Source organism: Carettochelys insculpta, chromosome 23 (genome assembly GCF_033958435.1).
Source record: "Carettochelys insculpta isolate YL-2023 chromosome 23, ASM3395843v1, whole genome shotgun sequence".
In the NCBI taxonomy this organism is placed as follows: domain Eukaryota; kingdom Metazoa; phylum Chordata; order Testudines; family Carettochelyidae; genus Carettochelys; species Carettochelys insculpta.
The window spans coordinates 7,740,191-7,756,510 of NC_134159.1; the positions used below are offsets into that span (position 1 = coordinate 7,740,191).

Consider the following 16,320-nt stretch of genomic DNA (forward strand, 5'->3'; position numbering starts at 1 on the left):
CAAGGGACAGGAAAAGAACAATTGTGCTGTACTTACCATAGTCGGAGAGACGAAAGCCGAATTCACTCAAATAATCAACTTTCATAATACTTAATTAATACCTAATCGCAACTGATTGCTCCCCGAATAACAAGTTGGTTTAAAATACTGATGTCATTGCTTTTGACGGACCTCCCCGAGAACACTTTGGCAGCAGAGTTCACTGCTGAAGGGGGGGGTGGGGGGAGGAGAAGACTGGCTGTCAAAAGTGAAGGTGATTGGCAGGGCAGAGCTTGGCCACGCCCCCTGCCTGGCCTTCCCTACTGGCTAGAGGGCAGGTGAAAGATCAGGGTGCCTTCCCCAGCCTCTGCTTGCTGCCTCCCAGGGAAGATGCTAAGGGAACCAGCTCTGAGCCAGCGAGCTGAGCAGTTCTGACAAAAAGCCCAGCCAAGCAGCATTACCCTATCAGGGCTGCTTGCTAGGGGCCGGCCTTATTGGCTCACTGTTTTCCCAAACCTTTGGCTCCCCAGGCGGTGAGGCAGCACTCAGGGCCCAAAGAAAAGAAAAGAAAAGAAAAGAAAAGAAAAACTCACGAGACCGGTGAACACAAGCCCCAGCAGCCAGGCAGCTCAGTGGCATGGGCTCAAATGATAGAGATTTAAGGCTCAATGTTTCTCTCTTTCCCCACCTCCCTACTGATTTAACTGGCAAAGTACTTTGCTAGGGAGATACACCCACCTGTAGGGGAGACTATGATTAAATAAAAGTTGGGATGATAATAGGGATAGGGGCTAACTTGAGTGGAGTTAACCCTAGATTTTCATTGCAGTAGCTGAGAGCAGGATCTGACCTGGATCAAATTCTGTACTGGATTCCACCCATTCCAAAGAGCCAAAATCAGACCCGGGGCAATCGTAGGCCACGCTTTAAGTTACACCAGATTCATGTCAACATAAAGGAGATCAGAATCCGTCCCCTAGCCTGAAGTCAGCCCCTTGTGACTGTATGGGTACAGATGAGAGTGCAGCCTAGGCATTTCAAAGCACTGAGCAAACACGGACTAATGGTTGTTTACTATTTAGATTAGGGGTTACTTATTAGAATATGAGATATAATCACATTTTTGAGGGGCTTTTGGTGTGGAACAGAGCCGTGTATTTTTCTCCCCTCCTTCCCTGGGGACTGGAGGGGGAAGAGTTCCAGCTTTTATTGTTTTATTGCTACTCATTGTTCCTCTCAATGAGAACAAAATCCACAAGTCAGGAGAAAAAAAATATGCAGAAATATGCCCTTGCATTTGTGTTGCATTCTAGCTGGCTTCACACAGATGGCAGGCGTCAGTGGATCGATGCTTGCACAGTTGCAGCGGTTGGGGACTACACACTGTCTGCACCTGGTCTCTTGCCCCAAAAAGTTGGGCCATACCAGGGACACAGTCTGAATTCAATTACCTGGGTGTAAATGTGACATTACAGTACAGATGAGATCAGGATCTGGCCGGCTGACTCCAGACTGAACACAATGGGGTCCTGGGCTATGACTGGGGCTCCCAGCTGCGACAGCAGTACAAATAATAAAAGAATCCCAGGTGATCTGTCACAACATCTTTTTGAAGTGTCACCTACAGAGGTTCTAAGTTTGTACACCAACAGGGCAACAAGGAGCTTGAACTGAATACAGGCCCAGTATAACCAAGCAGCTCTTCATACATTGCCAACTGGGTCACTGGGATCCCTACAGACAAAAGGACTGCAGGTGGATGGGTCTGTGTGCAAGGCAGAATGTCTTGAGTGTGTACTAGTGTTGGAGAGAGAACGTCTGTTTGCGTGAATAAATCAATGTATGTGAGAGAGAGAGAGAGAGAGACAGCAAATGGGCCTGTTACTGCGTGTGCTGTGCGCACAGAAGTCTGTGAGTGGAGTAGTTACGTGTCAGAATGAATGTTGAGTCAGGTGGAGAGTATGTCGTAGTGTATGTATGTACACAACTGTAATATGTTGTGTGTTTACATGTCCATGAATGTGTTATGGCGAGGTGTAAACAAACATTACTCCCAAGTGCAATGCAGGGTGGGTCTTTGTGTACACACAAGTGTAACAGCCTGCTCTCCATGTGGGTGTACACACAAGTGTAACATGGGTGTGTATATAGTACAAAACAAACGCAGGCCAGGTCAGTAGTGTTCACTTCAAATTGCTGGGTGTTTTACTGGTTTATGTCACAAGCTCTACCATTATTTAAACACACTGGGCCAAACCCACTGCTAGCACAGGCCTCAAGAAGTCAGTGACATTACACCAGGGGTGAGTTTGGCCCCAACGAGATTATGGTTTTTGGCCCTGAATTTCCTCATTTTGTTGCTTTTATTTTTAAGCAGAAAAGAATGTTAGGGAGGTTCTGAGAGGCGTGTTGGGTAAACACACACGAGTCTCTTTCTTTAAAACAAATGAGCAGATTATTTACATGATTAAGTAGGTATTTTGAAGAGGTTGTGAGTTCTTTTTTTTAAAAATGTCCTGTATTGGGCGACAGGGATTCTGGCAGGGCAGCACTCGGGCAGTGCTTAGCAATGGCCAATGAATTTCCAAAGTACTACCCCCAACTCTGGAGCCTTTTCTTAGGTCCAGAACCCCACTGATGGAGTCATGGCAGGCCCCAAATCTGCTTGTGTAAAACCTCTTAGGACAATATGAGGGGAAAGTGCCGGGGGGGTGGGGGAGCACCTGTGTGACCCTCCAAAGAGAATCTGAATTGCCTTACTGGATTCTGGCTACCCTGGCTTCTGCTGGCACAAAACCAGGCACAGGGCCTATGCACAGAAGGAGGGAGTTTGCTATGAGCTCCATTCACAGGATAGGAAGTGGGAGCAGCCACACAGGGAGGGGGTGTGGCCTTTATGCCTTAGGACTGAGGGCATTGTTTGCCCTGCCTAAGGGTCAGAACAGCTCTCCAGTTAACAGGGCAGCTTCAGGTCAGGGCAGTCACACCTGGGGGAGAAAAGCAGAGTCCCCAGTCTGAGGCCTCCCAGGTCATACCTCTGCCTCACTGGCTTGGCCAACTTTAGGCCCTCTGGTGACAAAGGGCCATGCATCCAGCTGGAGTGCAGCCCTTCATGTGCATTTTACACGTGCAGAAGGTACAGGGACCAGATCTCGATATCTCAACAGCTTTGTGCTTCACTCATGTATTTAAAGACCCCCAAAGCCATGAGGCCACAATGCTCATTTCCAGCTTGAAGAAGTCCAGCTCCTGCTTTAAAGGGACCATCTGCCAACATGGCTGGCCTCCACCTCTGGATGATTCCTATCACCACAATAGCCAGGTCTCATCTTTTAAAGCTGCCTGCTATCCCTCCATACAGACCAGAGAGTGACAACAGCCTGACCTGTCTCTAGTCCGTACCCCTAACTGGTTTCCAGTCCCCTGCAAGCCACTGTAATGTCAAGGATGCAGCAGGATCCTACAAGGCAATATTTTGCTCCTGTATTTTTATTAATTACAGGGTTTGTACAACTTGATTTGGCCTGGGCACCTTTCAGGGCCTCGAATTCTTGAGAACTTTTTGGTTTCAGACCATGAGAAACATCCCGTGCGAACGCAAATTTCTCCACTCTAATATTTCCCACAGATATACAATAATTAAATTGTTGGAGCTCTTTTACCCTTCACCACCAGTGGCTGAGAGCTGGGCTCTGTAGCCCAGACCCCAGGCTGAAGGCAGCACACACAGGACAATAAGCATATACTAACAAGTGGGCACACAGGGTATACATGCACTGTTGCAGGGACATCCATCCCTCCTGAATGCACTTGTGCTCCCACACACACACAAATGAAGAGTCTCACATATGTGCACAGAAGCTCACTGAATAAATTATTTTGCTAGACTTTAAAGTGCTACTTGACTGCTTTTTGTTTTGATATGTGCACAGAGCATGCTCAGACACACTTACAAAATCAAACACACTCATACACTCAAATACACACACATCCACATGCCATGAGTACACACACAGACACTCTTCCAGGACTCCCGCTGCAGACTCTGGTGCGGACTTCTCAGCTCCACTACTGTTCCTCCTCCAGAAGCCACCAGCTGAGGAGCCTTTTCAGGTGAGGGCCCCACCCTGGAGCTGACACAACCGGGAGGCTCGTTTCCTATCTCAGTGATCTCCAGTCACAGAATTGGGCTTTATTTCCCTCTCCTCCCTGCTTTCGTCTTACCCAAGAAAAATCTGTTCTTCCCTCCCACTGGGGCTACTTGGCAAGATCCTTTGTGGAGTCCATTTCAATAGCAGCTCTGCTCACCTCCCCACCAATGAGTCTCACCAAATGCAGAGTTGGCTTAGCCCGCACTCAGCCTCCTGGACATGCTGACTCCCCAGATACCTGAAGAGAGGGCAGTGCCCACCATCCTGTCCTGAACTGTACTGCAGTATCTGCTTGCAATGCCTAGCAGCTGTTACATTCCACACCAGAAGTGGTTGCACTTCAGTGGCAAGCAACGCAATCTCCCTGTGTCCCTCCTCTGCCTCCAAGGGGCATTAAGAACTTTAATTAATTAATGTTTGCCAGGCTTTCAGAGATCTTCAGATGAAAGCTGAGATGAGAGGGCGAGGGATGATTAATTATTGTTATTACAGTTTACTACCTTACCCGGGGAGGCTGCACCAGGGTTGAGCAGGGAATGTACTACATTTTGAAGGGACAACGTTAGGTGGGAACCCCCTGCTCATCTCCTCCCTCTTCGTTTTTCTGTTTCTCTCACTTTCCATTTCCTTCCCTCTCTCTCTGCAGCTGAGGCTCACCCAACCACCCTCTGCTGTAGACCCATCTGGACTCTGGCTCTTGGGCTGGGGATCTGGCATCTCCAGGTTCCTCCACTCCCTCTTGCTCAGGGAGTTTATTAGGCAAGTACTCTTGCCCTATTTCTGTAATTTTGTTTGATTTCTGTTTCATCAAGGGAGGTGCCCAGAGGCCTCGGGGCCTGGGCGGCAGGAGCAGACAATCCGAGCTTTCTTCCCCTTTCCTGTTCTTTCACTCCTTTCTTCTCGATTCAGTTTCAATCATTTTGTTGGCATGACAAACCTGGTGAGCCCTGCCAAAGACACAATGCTGAGTATCAGCATACAGGGTGGGGCTGTGCAGGGGCAGTGGGCCTTGGCCCCTGGGCCCAGCTCACTACTCATTGGGCTTTATTCAACTCTAGTCCTCCCAGCACCTTTTGCTCTGCCAACAAGCCCAGCTCTTCCAGCAGGTGTGTCCACTGAGCACTGCTTGCTGCCTGACCACTTCCCCCAGGGACTCACCGTACCACGAGCAGGCCTGAAAGCACCACATGCACCCCGAGGATGGCAACTTGCTGCGTGTGGGCCCAGAGGATGCTGGCAGGAGAGTGTCAACTCACAAAGAGCTACAGCTGGAGATGTGGGAGAGAGGCAAAAAGTGTGGGGGGGGCAGTTTTGCCACAGAAGTGAGTCTAGGAGTGAATGTGCATGAACCTGAGGTGTAAGGACAGTGCTCATGAAGCCAGCTCCAGTCTATCCCAGAGCTCCCTGTCTCGAAATGAGCCAAGACTCCATCTCAGGATAGAACCCTCTGAAAGGCACTGGCAGGCCTGTTAGTATTATCATTGCTTTTACCGCGGTGCCTGAGAGACCCACCCATGGCTCTGGACCCACTGTGCAAGGTGCTGTACAACCACTGAACCAAGAGTTCAAAAGCCCTGTTCCAAAGAGCTGACAGTCTAAGTGAACCTGCATCTCTTCTGTGCACATGCACATTTTTGTGCAAACACATGCACAACACGTGTGAAGGCATACACCCATGCACGTACGCAAGAAAGCATGCACACATGCACTTGCACATTCATGTACTAACGTGAGTATTCTGTGATGCTAATCACCCTGTCCTGCAGAAGCCAAGCCACCTACAGCCCTGCAAGTCTGCAGATATCCACTTGATACCTGCAGGTGTCCACATCTGCAGATCATTTTTATGAATGTGGATACAAATTTTGTATCTAAAACCCTGCAGGTTTGCGGCTATCTGCCTTATATCCACAGGTATCAGCAGATGCGGATATGGATATCCACAGATCTTTTTTGCTGATGCAGCTACCAACTTTATATCCGCACAGGTGTTTATATCCGCAAGTGTTGAATCAGCACAATATCCGACAGTCCACTAAACTGAAAGAGTGCAAGGCTGTAATCCTGACCAGTCTCCTGTGTGGCTGTGAAACCTGGACTTTGTACAGAAAACATATAAAACTGCTGGAGCGCTTCCACACATGCAGCCTGAGGTCAATACTGCACATTTGATGGCAGGACAGAGTTACAAAGCTGGAAGTCCTGGACAGAGCAGGAACCACGAGCATCGAAGCCATGATTCTGAAAGCCCAGCTTCACTGGACAGGGCACGTCGTACGAATGGAGGAGTTGAGAATCCCTAAGCAACTCCTCTCCGGGGAACTCTCCCAGGGCGACAGGAATCAAGGTAGGCCTTGCAAGAGGTATAAAGACTGCGTGAAGGCCAACATTGCTCATGCTGGTTTAAAACCAGATCAGCTAGAGCTGCATGCAAAAGACCGAACAGGCTGGCGTGCTCTCGTACGACACATGTATGACAATTTTGAAGAGCAGCGACGCGTACGCCTCATTGACGCTTGTGAGAGGAAGAAAGCAACAGCAGCAGCCGCACCAAAAGAGCCAGGACATTTCCCTTGCCCCCACTGTGAATGTCCAGGCCGTTCAAAGCTTGGACTCCTCAGTCACATGCGAGTCCACAACCGCTGAGCCTGTGCAAGCTCAAGACGTCAGCGTCAGATATGACAGACTACCTACATCCGCACAGGGCTCTAAAGATACTGCCCCAGGTCTTGCCTAGGCATTAAGATTATGGCTGTGGCAGTGAAGTGGGTATCAAGTGAAAACCCTCTATGTCTGATTTACAGCCCACGGGTTCCACCCCCATGGCAGTGGGTGAACTGGGCACATGCCCACAAGCCAAGGTGGCACAGTTTGGCTTGGTGACAGAGGAGCACCTAGTCGCACTGCCACCTCTCTCGCTGCCCAACCAAGGGCAATGGCTGTGTGAGGATTCCAGGCAGGACAGGACTCCAGAAGGTGCATGGTGCAGCTGGCACGGGCTCCTGGCAGGTCAGAGAGGTCGAGGTGACAGACAGACAGACAGACATGGGGCTGACTTTTAGGATGAAGTCCCCAGACCCTGCTGGAAAGTGAACTTGCACCAATGTCCAGAGCTGACCTGACTGAGCGGAAGGCAGGGGAGAGAATGGTGGGCGGTGGGATGGAGGCGGTGTGGCAGGAAGAGCAGGAGCAGATGCATGTGGATTCTTCCATGGATGTGATGTGGCCGGCAGGGGATTTTGGCAGCTTCGTGATACTGCATGTGAGAGTGACTGTATGTATTGGCACTGCGTGTGCATGAGTGTGTTTGTGCTGACAGGGTTTACATGTCAACTTTATGCATGTGCACATGCTGCCGTTGGGGGTGCAGGCATGTGAGCCCTGACATTGCGTGTGTACGTATGTGCTCTGACAGTGTGCATGCGCTGAAATCACACGGGCTTGTGTGCATTCTGATTCTGTGTGTGCGTGCTGACACTACCCGGGCATGGGCGTGATTTGACACTGCACGTGTATCAGAGAGGTAGCTGTCTTAGTCTGTATCCACAAAAACAAGAAGTCCTATGGCATTTTACAGACTAAAAGATTTTAGGAGCATAAGCTCCCCTTCGTCAGATGCCCACAAAAGCTTATGCTCCAAAAAACTGGTTAGTCTGTGAGATGCCACAGGACTACTCGTTATTTTTGTATATGTGTGTGTGTTGTGACAGTGTGTGTATATTCGAATTACACGTGTTCATGTTCTGACGCTGCATGCACAAGCTGACATTACACGTGCCTGGGTGTGATCTGTCATTACACAGATATGCATGTGCAGACACTGCATGTGCACATGTTGTCCCCGTGTGTGTATGCTCGTGGGCTGACACCTAGTTTGCATGCGTGAAGGTGCTGACATTGTGCATACGCGTGCCGGACACAGCAACACGCACGCTTAATAAAGGCCCCGAAGGACGTGTGGCTGTGCAGAGGAGGCTCTGACAACAGGCCAGGAGGGGGTAGAGGGAAGCAGCGGCGGGCGGAAAGTGTGAGACAGACGCAGAGATTGCATTACTGAAGGAGCCCAGGCTGGCAGTGCCGAGCCATCGTCCCTGTAATCCTGTTAGCCAGCAATCTCCATTCCGAAAGAGCTTCATTTCTTTGTGAATATTTGTAAACTAGATATCTAATGGAAAATTATAGGAAAATTATAGTGAAATTCATGACAAAGAAATCCGATTAGCCCTAATTCAATTATGCCATCTTAGCCCACACAGCACATTTCCCATTTTTTTCCCATAAATACCAATGCCAGGGGTCTGGGTAATCAAATAAAATTGAAAATCATCTTCCCATTAAATTCAATTAGCTGCAATTTCTAAAGCCTATCAGAGATTTTAATTACTAAATTATAAAATTCTCCAATGCTAAATTGAAACTAAAAAAATTGCACATCCTTATATTTCAGAGGGGGAAAAAAACAGCAGAAACCTTGAAAAAATGCCCTTGCCTTAGGGCTCACAGGAGGAGGGACTGGGTCTCAGGGAGGAAGAAGAGGAGGAAGAAGGTGGCTGTCTCACAGGGAAGGGGCAGGGATGTCAGATGTCATTAACACAGAGAACCCAACCCTTCCCTAAACCAACTCTTTAAAAAAGAAGCAGTTTGAAAAGGCTCCAGTGGAACCCTTGATTCTTTCTCCAGCTTGTGCTCCCAGACGCTAGGTAACTTCTCATGGAAGCTGAGCTTGGCCCCCAAAATCATGTGCTCCCATGTCGCTCATCCACATTCAGTAACCAGCCAAAGCTCTGCTGATGTCTAGAGGGACAGCCACTAAGGGCCCATGGGTCGCTGGGGCACGTCAGGCAGTCCTGCAGCTTTCCTAAGTCCCTCCTCCGACAGCCAGGGCGGCTAACGCAGCAGAGAAGCTGGTAGATATCTAAGGGGTACTTGGCCTGTCATCAAGCGATGGACGCACGAGTGCTGCTGCACTCCCCAGCTACATAAGGGACTCCAGCTGCCACCCCCCAGAGCAGCTGTGGAGATTTTCTGGCTGCTGGTAAGTGATGCACCTGACCCACACGCCCCAGCCCCACATGAAACGCAGTCCAGGGAACTCCACCTGCTAAAGCCAATGATGCTGCCACCCCAGTCTGAGTCCTGTGTAAGCATCACTGCTTCTCTAAAATGACACCAGCCTAACCTAGCTACTGCTACATCCTGTGAAGGGCTCCCCGGCTTAACACCTGCTGTCTATGCTGAGAACAATTCTGCCTGGTCACTTAACCTTAAGGTGACCATCTGTCCCGCCCTTATTTGGGATGCCAAAAAGGTGTCCCGACTTATTTTTTACAAGGGACTAATTGTCCCGTATTTGGGCCCCCCCCCGCTGACCTTTTCCGCTAGCACCGGAGCAAGCGCAGCTGCTGGTGGGAGTCACTTCCCCGAGCCGTGGGGAAGTGGGGGTAGTGTGGGCGGCTGCTGCATCCCTGCTGCTTCCCTGGGCTCCCAGGGAGCGTTGGTGGCTGCTGCCTCCTTCCCAGCTCCCCTGGGCTTGGTGGAGCCGTGAGGAACTGCCCCTCCCCCTATGTCTCTCTGGCCCGTATTTGGGACAGGGAGATACAGTTGCCCTACTTAACCTGAGCCCTAGCAAAAATGAATCCCACTTTCTTGCTAGTTTCATGGCATTAACTCAGTGAGCTTCTGCCTCCTGCCCAGGCAGAGACCAAGTTTAACCTGCTGGGTGCTCAACAGCTGCCATGAGGGGAGGTGCTGGCAGACAGAACAGCCACCACCAAGCTGATGATCTGGGCTTTTTTTTTGTTTAATAAATAGGCAAACTGGCTGAGCCAGACTGTTGGTTGGGCTCCCACTCCTCGTTATCACCCTGCAGCCTCCATGACACATTCTCCAAATCGTCAGCATTTTGCAATGGGAGCTTGTTACCAAATACCCTATTTTTTGCCAGGGAAGGGAAAAAAGTAAATCAATAATTAAGCAGCCCTAGCAGGGAGAAGGTGCTGGTTGGCTGGTGCTGCCGCCTCCGCGGGGATTGCTCAGGCAGCTGGCGCCAGGCCCAGCGCGCACCTAGGTTGCTGGCTCGCCCTGGAATGTGGCGTTGGCACCTGAGCGCTACTTTATTTTACTGCGAATTAATCAAAGTCTCTTCTGCAAACGTCTGCCACTAAATCACCCCTGGCTGAGCGTCAAACCCAATTCCCCTGTTTCAGAGACTCAGCACAGGGAGATTACCAGCTTCAGGTACAAGGCTGAAGCGGGATTTCCTCTCAGCGGAGCTCCGGGTATTCCCAGCCCATAGTCTCCCTCGGCTGGAAGAGTAATAGGTTTCCCACGTCTCTGCTCTCATTCACAACACGGAACGTGGTCAGGATACACTGGGGCGAAGCTGACTCCACTGTCTCACTCCAGTACAGTGACACCAGCAATGAGCTGCGCTCAACTTGTATCTGTGCCTCTAAGGGAGGAGGCCAGGGCTGTATTTGTGCTCGGCAAGCGCATGTAGTACTGCGTAGGTCTCTCTGCATGTTGGAGTGTGAGGTGATGTGCACTTGTAGGGCTGGGCACATGTGTGCATGGTTGTATATTTGTGTGACTGCACATTTGGGGGGTTGTGTGTATCGAGCTGTGCATGCCTAACCCTCCACATGTAGCTACTCAGCTGTGTGTACACTTTTCTTAGCTTGGTCTGAAGAAGTGGGTCTGTCTCACGAAAGCTCATCACCTAATAAATTATTTTGTTAGTCTTTAAAGTGCTACTGGACCGCTTTTTTGTTTTGATAGTATATAGACTAGCACGGCTTTCTCTCTGTTACTGTTTCTTAGCTGGTGCTTCTTAAGTGAAGGAATATCCTTCCTGACCACGCCAGCTCCCACTGAAGGGCAGTACCCAGATGCCAGGGTATGAGAATGATCGGCACGTCTTAGTCTTTTGCTCCTGGCTTCTCTGCTTCTTTCTAGACAGTCAGTGCTGCCCTGAGCTGCGGGTGTGTTGGATTCCCCTCTCCACGCTCCACTTGTCTCAGAACCCTCTCAGATTCTCAGTGTTCACTAGACCGTGAATTCACCTTCACACCAGTTACAGGGTTATTAGCATCTTCTGATGCCAGTAACCACCAAACTTTCACTGGCAGCTCTGCCTTTGCCTGAGAGGTGTGCAGCCCTCTTCTCTGAGCCTGCCTCCTGCCCCACACACCTTAGTCAGAGGGGGGGACCTCTGACTAAGGGGGAGCCACAGAGTAATGTCGCACACCAGCAAGCTACAGCTACGAGCCATATGCAACTCAAGAGGGACAACTGCTGGAAAAATGAGAGAGGGGGCGAAAGAAGGAAGAAGAAAGGTGAAGAGAGAAGAGACAAGGCAAGAGAGGGAGATGGGGGAAAGAGCGTGCTGTCCCCCTCTCCTCAAGCACACCATCCCTTCCCCTCACCCCCAAGCGCTGCTCTGCCTGCTGACACTAATAGATTACACAGCTTCTCTTGAAATCAAGGGGGACAACCAGGACACAGCTGTGGAAGGTGCTGTAACTGCTGGGGAATGGTGGGGACGGCATGGTCTGTGCAGGGACAGAAATCTCCCCCGCCCCCACTGCCTCTGTCTGGTGGAGCAATGGATGGAGGAGCAACCACCCATAAACTCCAAGAGATGGGGAAGAAAACTCTGCTCACTGCCATGGGCAACAAAGGCCAGTGGTCTGGCCCCATCCCTATACTGCTGCTCCCCACTCCACTGGTACAGACCCATCTCTGCCCGTACCCACCTCCACTGGCACAGAGCTATCTCCGCCTCAACTCACCCATCTACAGGCACAGAGCCACCACTGCCCCTACCCAGCCAGCCAGTCCAGCCCTGCCCACTCTCTGCTCTTCCATACAACTATCTTTGCACCTGTTACAGAGTGCAAGGAGCTGAAAGGTGTCAGCTATCTCCATCACTAACCTTACAGCTAACACTCTCTTGGGCCAAGACTGTAATTTATTCACTTCTCTCCACTACACATGCACAGATGGATGTGCACGGAGACATTCAAAAGAGCACACACACAAGCACGTCCATGCACGATCACGCTCAGCAGCCGTGCAAGCAGCCAGAAACTGGGGGGAGGAGTCTGTCGCCCCAGGGGCATGTTTGGACATCCTTGCCTAGCTTCAGGGGCTACAACCTGAAAGGAGTCCAGGAATATTCCTGAAAGCAGAGACAACTTGGCAAAGATTACACCCCAGCAGCACCATGACTCCTCCCTCTGCCAGGGGTGAGGGAGTCTTCCAGCACTTCCAGCCTTGCCCAAGGAAGGACTTCACTGCTTGGGGTGAGGGAGGGGGAACAGATCAGACACAGGTGATGGGCACAGGAGAGCAACCTGAAGAGATTGGGGAAAAAACACTAAAGTTCCCACTTCCCTGATATTTCTCACAGACATTTTACTTGTATCCCTGGGGCCATCAAGGTGGACAGCTGGGAAAGGCAGATCCTCAGGAATATACCTCTGGCTCTCACCGCAGAGTTAAAATATAGCAGGGAAAAGTCACCCTTCACTTCCCAACCCTCTTGATGAAACCAGGGTGTGTGGGGGAAACATCCCCAGCCCTCCCCTCTCCCTGCAATCTCCATACAGAAAGAGCTTTGTGCAAACAATAGATCAATAGCTCCACGCCCCTTCGGAAGGAAAACAAACACCAGGATCACCGCAAATTAGAGAATGTTTCGCTTCACTTCATCCAAACAGGCTGACAATTTTTTTGGGTTGTTGCCACGGCGACAGAATAACACAGCGTTCAGACTGTTGCAGAACAATCAATTAAGTTAATGCCTCCCAGTGCCTGTTTACTCTTCCATTTAGGAGGTGCTGCTGCACCTCTCTCTCTCAACATTTCATTTTCTCCTCCTTTCCTTCCCCTCTACATTCCCTCCTTCATTTCCCCTGAAATAAAACTCCCTCCTGATGGCTACGTTCTGGGAATGACAACTTTGAATAAAGTTTCTTCTTCTCTCTTAGCCCCTCCTCATAACACAGAGGTGGGTCTTGGGAACACGACACACATCACTTCACTCTACAGACTCTTCCTTTTTCCCCTTGCAGATTGGCCCCGGACACACAAGTTATCATCCCAAGGGAAGCGAGATCACTCCCCACACAGAGGTACCAGTAACTCTCCTTTTACTGCAGCATCAGGAACTGGACCCAAATCCCACTGCAGTCAATGGGAGTCCTTCCATTATTATTCTGCATTAATTAGATAGTTCCTGGGGATCTGCAGAGGAGCTCCTTGTAAGTGCTAAAGGTTTTCCCCCTCACTAACAGAAGTTGGTCCAATAAAACACGCAACCTCACTCACCTTATCTCCTGATGGACCCGAGTCACGGCTCAAGCCTCCACTGTGCTAACCACTGTACAGTAATGGAACTCCAAGATGATCCTTGAACAGAATCCCAGTCAGTGTTCCTTCTAATTTTCCCATCCATGTGTGGTATAAATTTTGTTAAATGCACCAAGGCATGTATGGATGTGCACCACCAATAGAAACATGCTGCTGGCTGTGGGTGCTCTGCTCAGCAGCTGGGAGACATCTAGTTGGCCTCCCAAGCACTCAGTTTATAGGTACACTGACCCCAGTCCACTACAGCTTTTAAACACAGCCCTATGGCTTGGATGGTGTTTAAACAGATGCGGAAAGCTAAGCATGTGCTTAAGCACTTTGCTGATTTGAGGCACAGACAGAGAGTGAGGAGACGGCAGACTTGCCCTTGGAAGAAGAGATGAGCAGGAGCAAAACACAGCTACTGTTTCTTTTCTTTAGCCCTTTAAAACATTAAAAGCGCAGGGCACGTCCCCCATCCCTGACCCTCTGTAACTGCCCACAGGCAGACTCAAACCTAGGACCTTGGGAGCTTAGTGCAAGAGGCTCTACAATGGGAGCTAAAAGCCAGTCGCCTCGCTGCTAAGGCAGTAGAGGAGACTCATTCCCTGTATAAGTGGTCTTGGTGCCACTCCGTGGGACAGGGGTGTGTGGGTCATACCTGTCTCCAGGTGGATGCAGGCATTAGACGTTGCACAGGACTATTCACCTCTTGGGCCGCCTCCTCCTGGGCCTCAGTCAGCTTGGGCACTGAAACTTGGCCGCTCAGCCCTGCTGCCTGTTTACAGTCACTTCTACAATCCCCTGCACTCCTCAGCAGCACAGAGGCTGAGATTGCCCAGCGCTTCACCAAGACAGCAAGTACCAGAGCTCTGGGCCACGGCGCTGGACCAGGGCACAGAGGTAAAATGACTTGTCCCAAGCCGAGTCAGCAGCAGAGGCTGTGATAAAACCCTGATTTCTCGATTCCCAGTCTGGTCACAGACCTCACCTCCTGCTAGCTCACCAGCACAGCCTGGCTCCAGGCAAACACATACAGATCCCAGAAGAGGTACTGCAGCCCCCTCCCTTTGAAAACAACATTTTAACAAAGAGCCTATAGTAAGCTAGCGGCTGACATCTCTTTAATGGGCAGGACACAAGGGAGACAAGTTGAGACACAAGGGCAGGACTCAAGCTTACCCTGTGCAGGACCTGATGGGCTCTGCTCACCCAGGCCAACAATCTGTCAGGTATAGGAAGACAGAAGGGAAATCTACATACATCCAGGCAGGGAGGGAACGGGAGAAGGCAAGGGAGCCGGATAATTTCTCTCCCCAGCCTTGCAGCTGCCCAGCAAACACGCTGGGCTTTGGTGGGCTGCAGAGCCGGGGAGGGCAGGGGTGGCCCCATCAGCATTTTTCCCGGAGAACAAGTTGTCATCGGAACCTGTTGGAAAATGGGCTCGTTGACTACCCCCTGTCCATTACAGCCCCGATTATAAGCGTGTTGGCACAGGGCTCTCTGCACGGTGCTGGGGAAATCCAATACGCTGAAAGGTTAATGCAATCAATTAGGGTGACAAGGAAGTAAAGTAAAGCCTTCTGAGTAGATGAAAGGCAGAGAGAGAAAGGGATATGGAGACAGAAAAACAAAGAGAAAGGAAAGAAGGGGGAAGGGGCTTGAGAGCATAGAGGAAAAAGACAGATGGGACTAGTCATGTGCACTGAGGCCCTGAGCCAGCTGAGAGGACGCTCCATCTATAACTTGTGGTGTATGAGGGGGTTAGAGACTCCAGTGAGCCTGCCACTCACCCTGCCAGCCTGGGACGGAGGATTCACCCCAGTGTGCTGTCCCGACCACGTATTAGTTGTTTCTGATTGTGTCCACAAGGTGCCTGGCACTGTCCAAACAGAGAAGCCTATGGGGTTCTGCCCTAGGGCGCTTACACACAGGCTCCAGCCACACGGTATGGAGGTCCACTGTGGGCACTGGCCACACCTGGGAACAGAACGGTCCATAACATGTTTGACTGGGGAATCAATAAAATCCTCACCAGGCCCCTGCAACCTGACTATGCAGAGTTGACAGGGACATCAGTGACTTCTGGCTCGGGTGTGAGGCTGGCCTGGAGGGAAGAGGAGAAGGAGCCAAGCAGAGGAGAAGGAAAAGGAGAATGAGGGACAGGGAAGAGGAGGAGTCAAGGAAGAGCTATATCTCTGTCCGTCCACCTTCTGTATCTGTGCACTGTGACTGTCCCAGTGGCTCTAATTGCAGGGGTCCCAGCTCACACCAGTTCCTTTCCTGGCCAAGCTGGCACTGTGGAGATTTCTATGGCTGGGTTCTGCAAGATCTTGGGCTGGATGATCCTAACGGCTTCTCTCAGCTTGGGAGTTTCTGCCTCTCTGAGAGTCAAGAGCTTCCCTCTCTAGTGCTGTCACCCTCAACAAACAGGCAGGGCTGGGTCTGCCCTGCAAGTTCAGCTTCCTGGCTGGGGATTGCGGGGAGGAGGTCTCCCCGGGGAGCCACGGACCATTCATCTGCAGGGAGTATACTGCAGCCCTGTACTGCATGGAGGTGCCAGCCTCATGACAGGGCATGAAGCTGCTCCTCCAGGTAAAAGCCAAACCATTCCCAAATGTGCTGGGGGCACCATCCCCCAGAGGCCTCGGCTCAATGAAGAGGCCACAGCTCTTTGGCTGGCTGCCCTGGGTTGAAGAACGAAGGGTGGCCAGGCTCCTGCTCTCTGACCCCCAAGCAGAGCAGCACTTCATTAACCTAGAATGGCAGGTCGGCGAGTGCAGCCGTTTCCTGCCACTGCTCTTGCTCACTGCACGGCTAGGCCTTGGAGAACGTGACA

At 50.9% G+C, this 16,320-nt stretch overlaps 1 protein-coding gene across 9 annotated transcripts in view; it reads right to left on the bottom strand.

The window, feature by feature from the left end:
- The window catches only part of CASZ1 (castor zinc finger 1), a 265,607-nt gene that overhangs the window by 124,562 nt on the left and 124,725 nt on the right, over positions 1 to 16,320 (bottom strand). For 2 of the 9 annotated variants that reach the window (XM_075018170.1, XM_075018171.1), the window contains exon 1: positions 37 to 245. The exons of 4 other annotated variants lie outside the window; for them this stretch is intronic. In XM_075018170.1, coding sequence (XP_074874271.1) covers positions 37 to 85 — 49 coding nt within the window. In that variant the 5' untranslated portion in view covers positions 86 to 245. Of the gene's footprint in view, positions 1 to 36; positions 247 to 16,320 lie in introns of those variants that run through there. 3 more of the 9 variants (XM_075018168.1, XM_075018164.1, XM_075018172.1) reach the window with 2 other exon arrangements.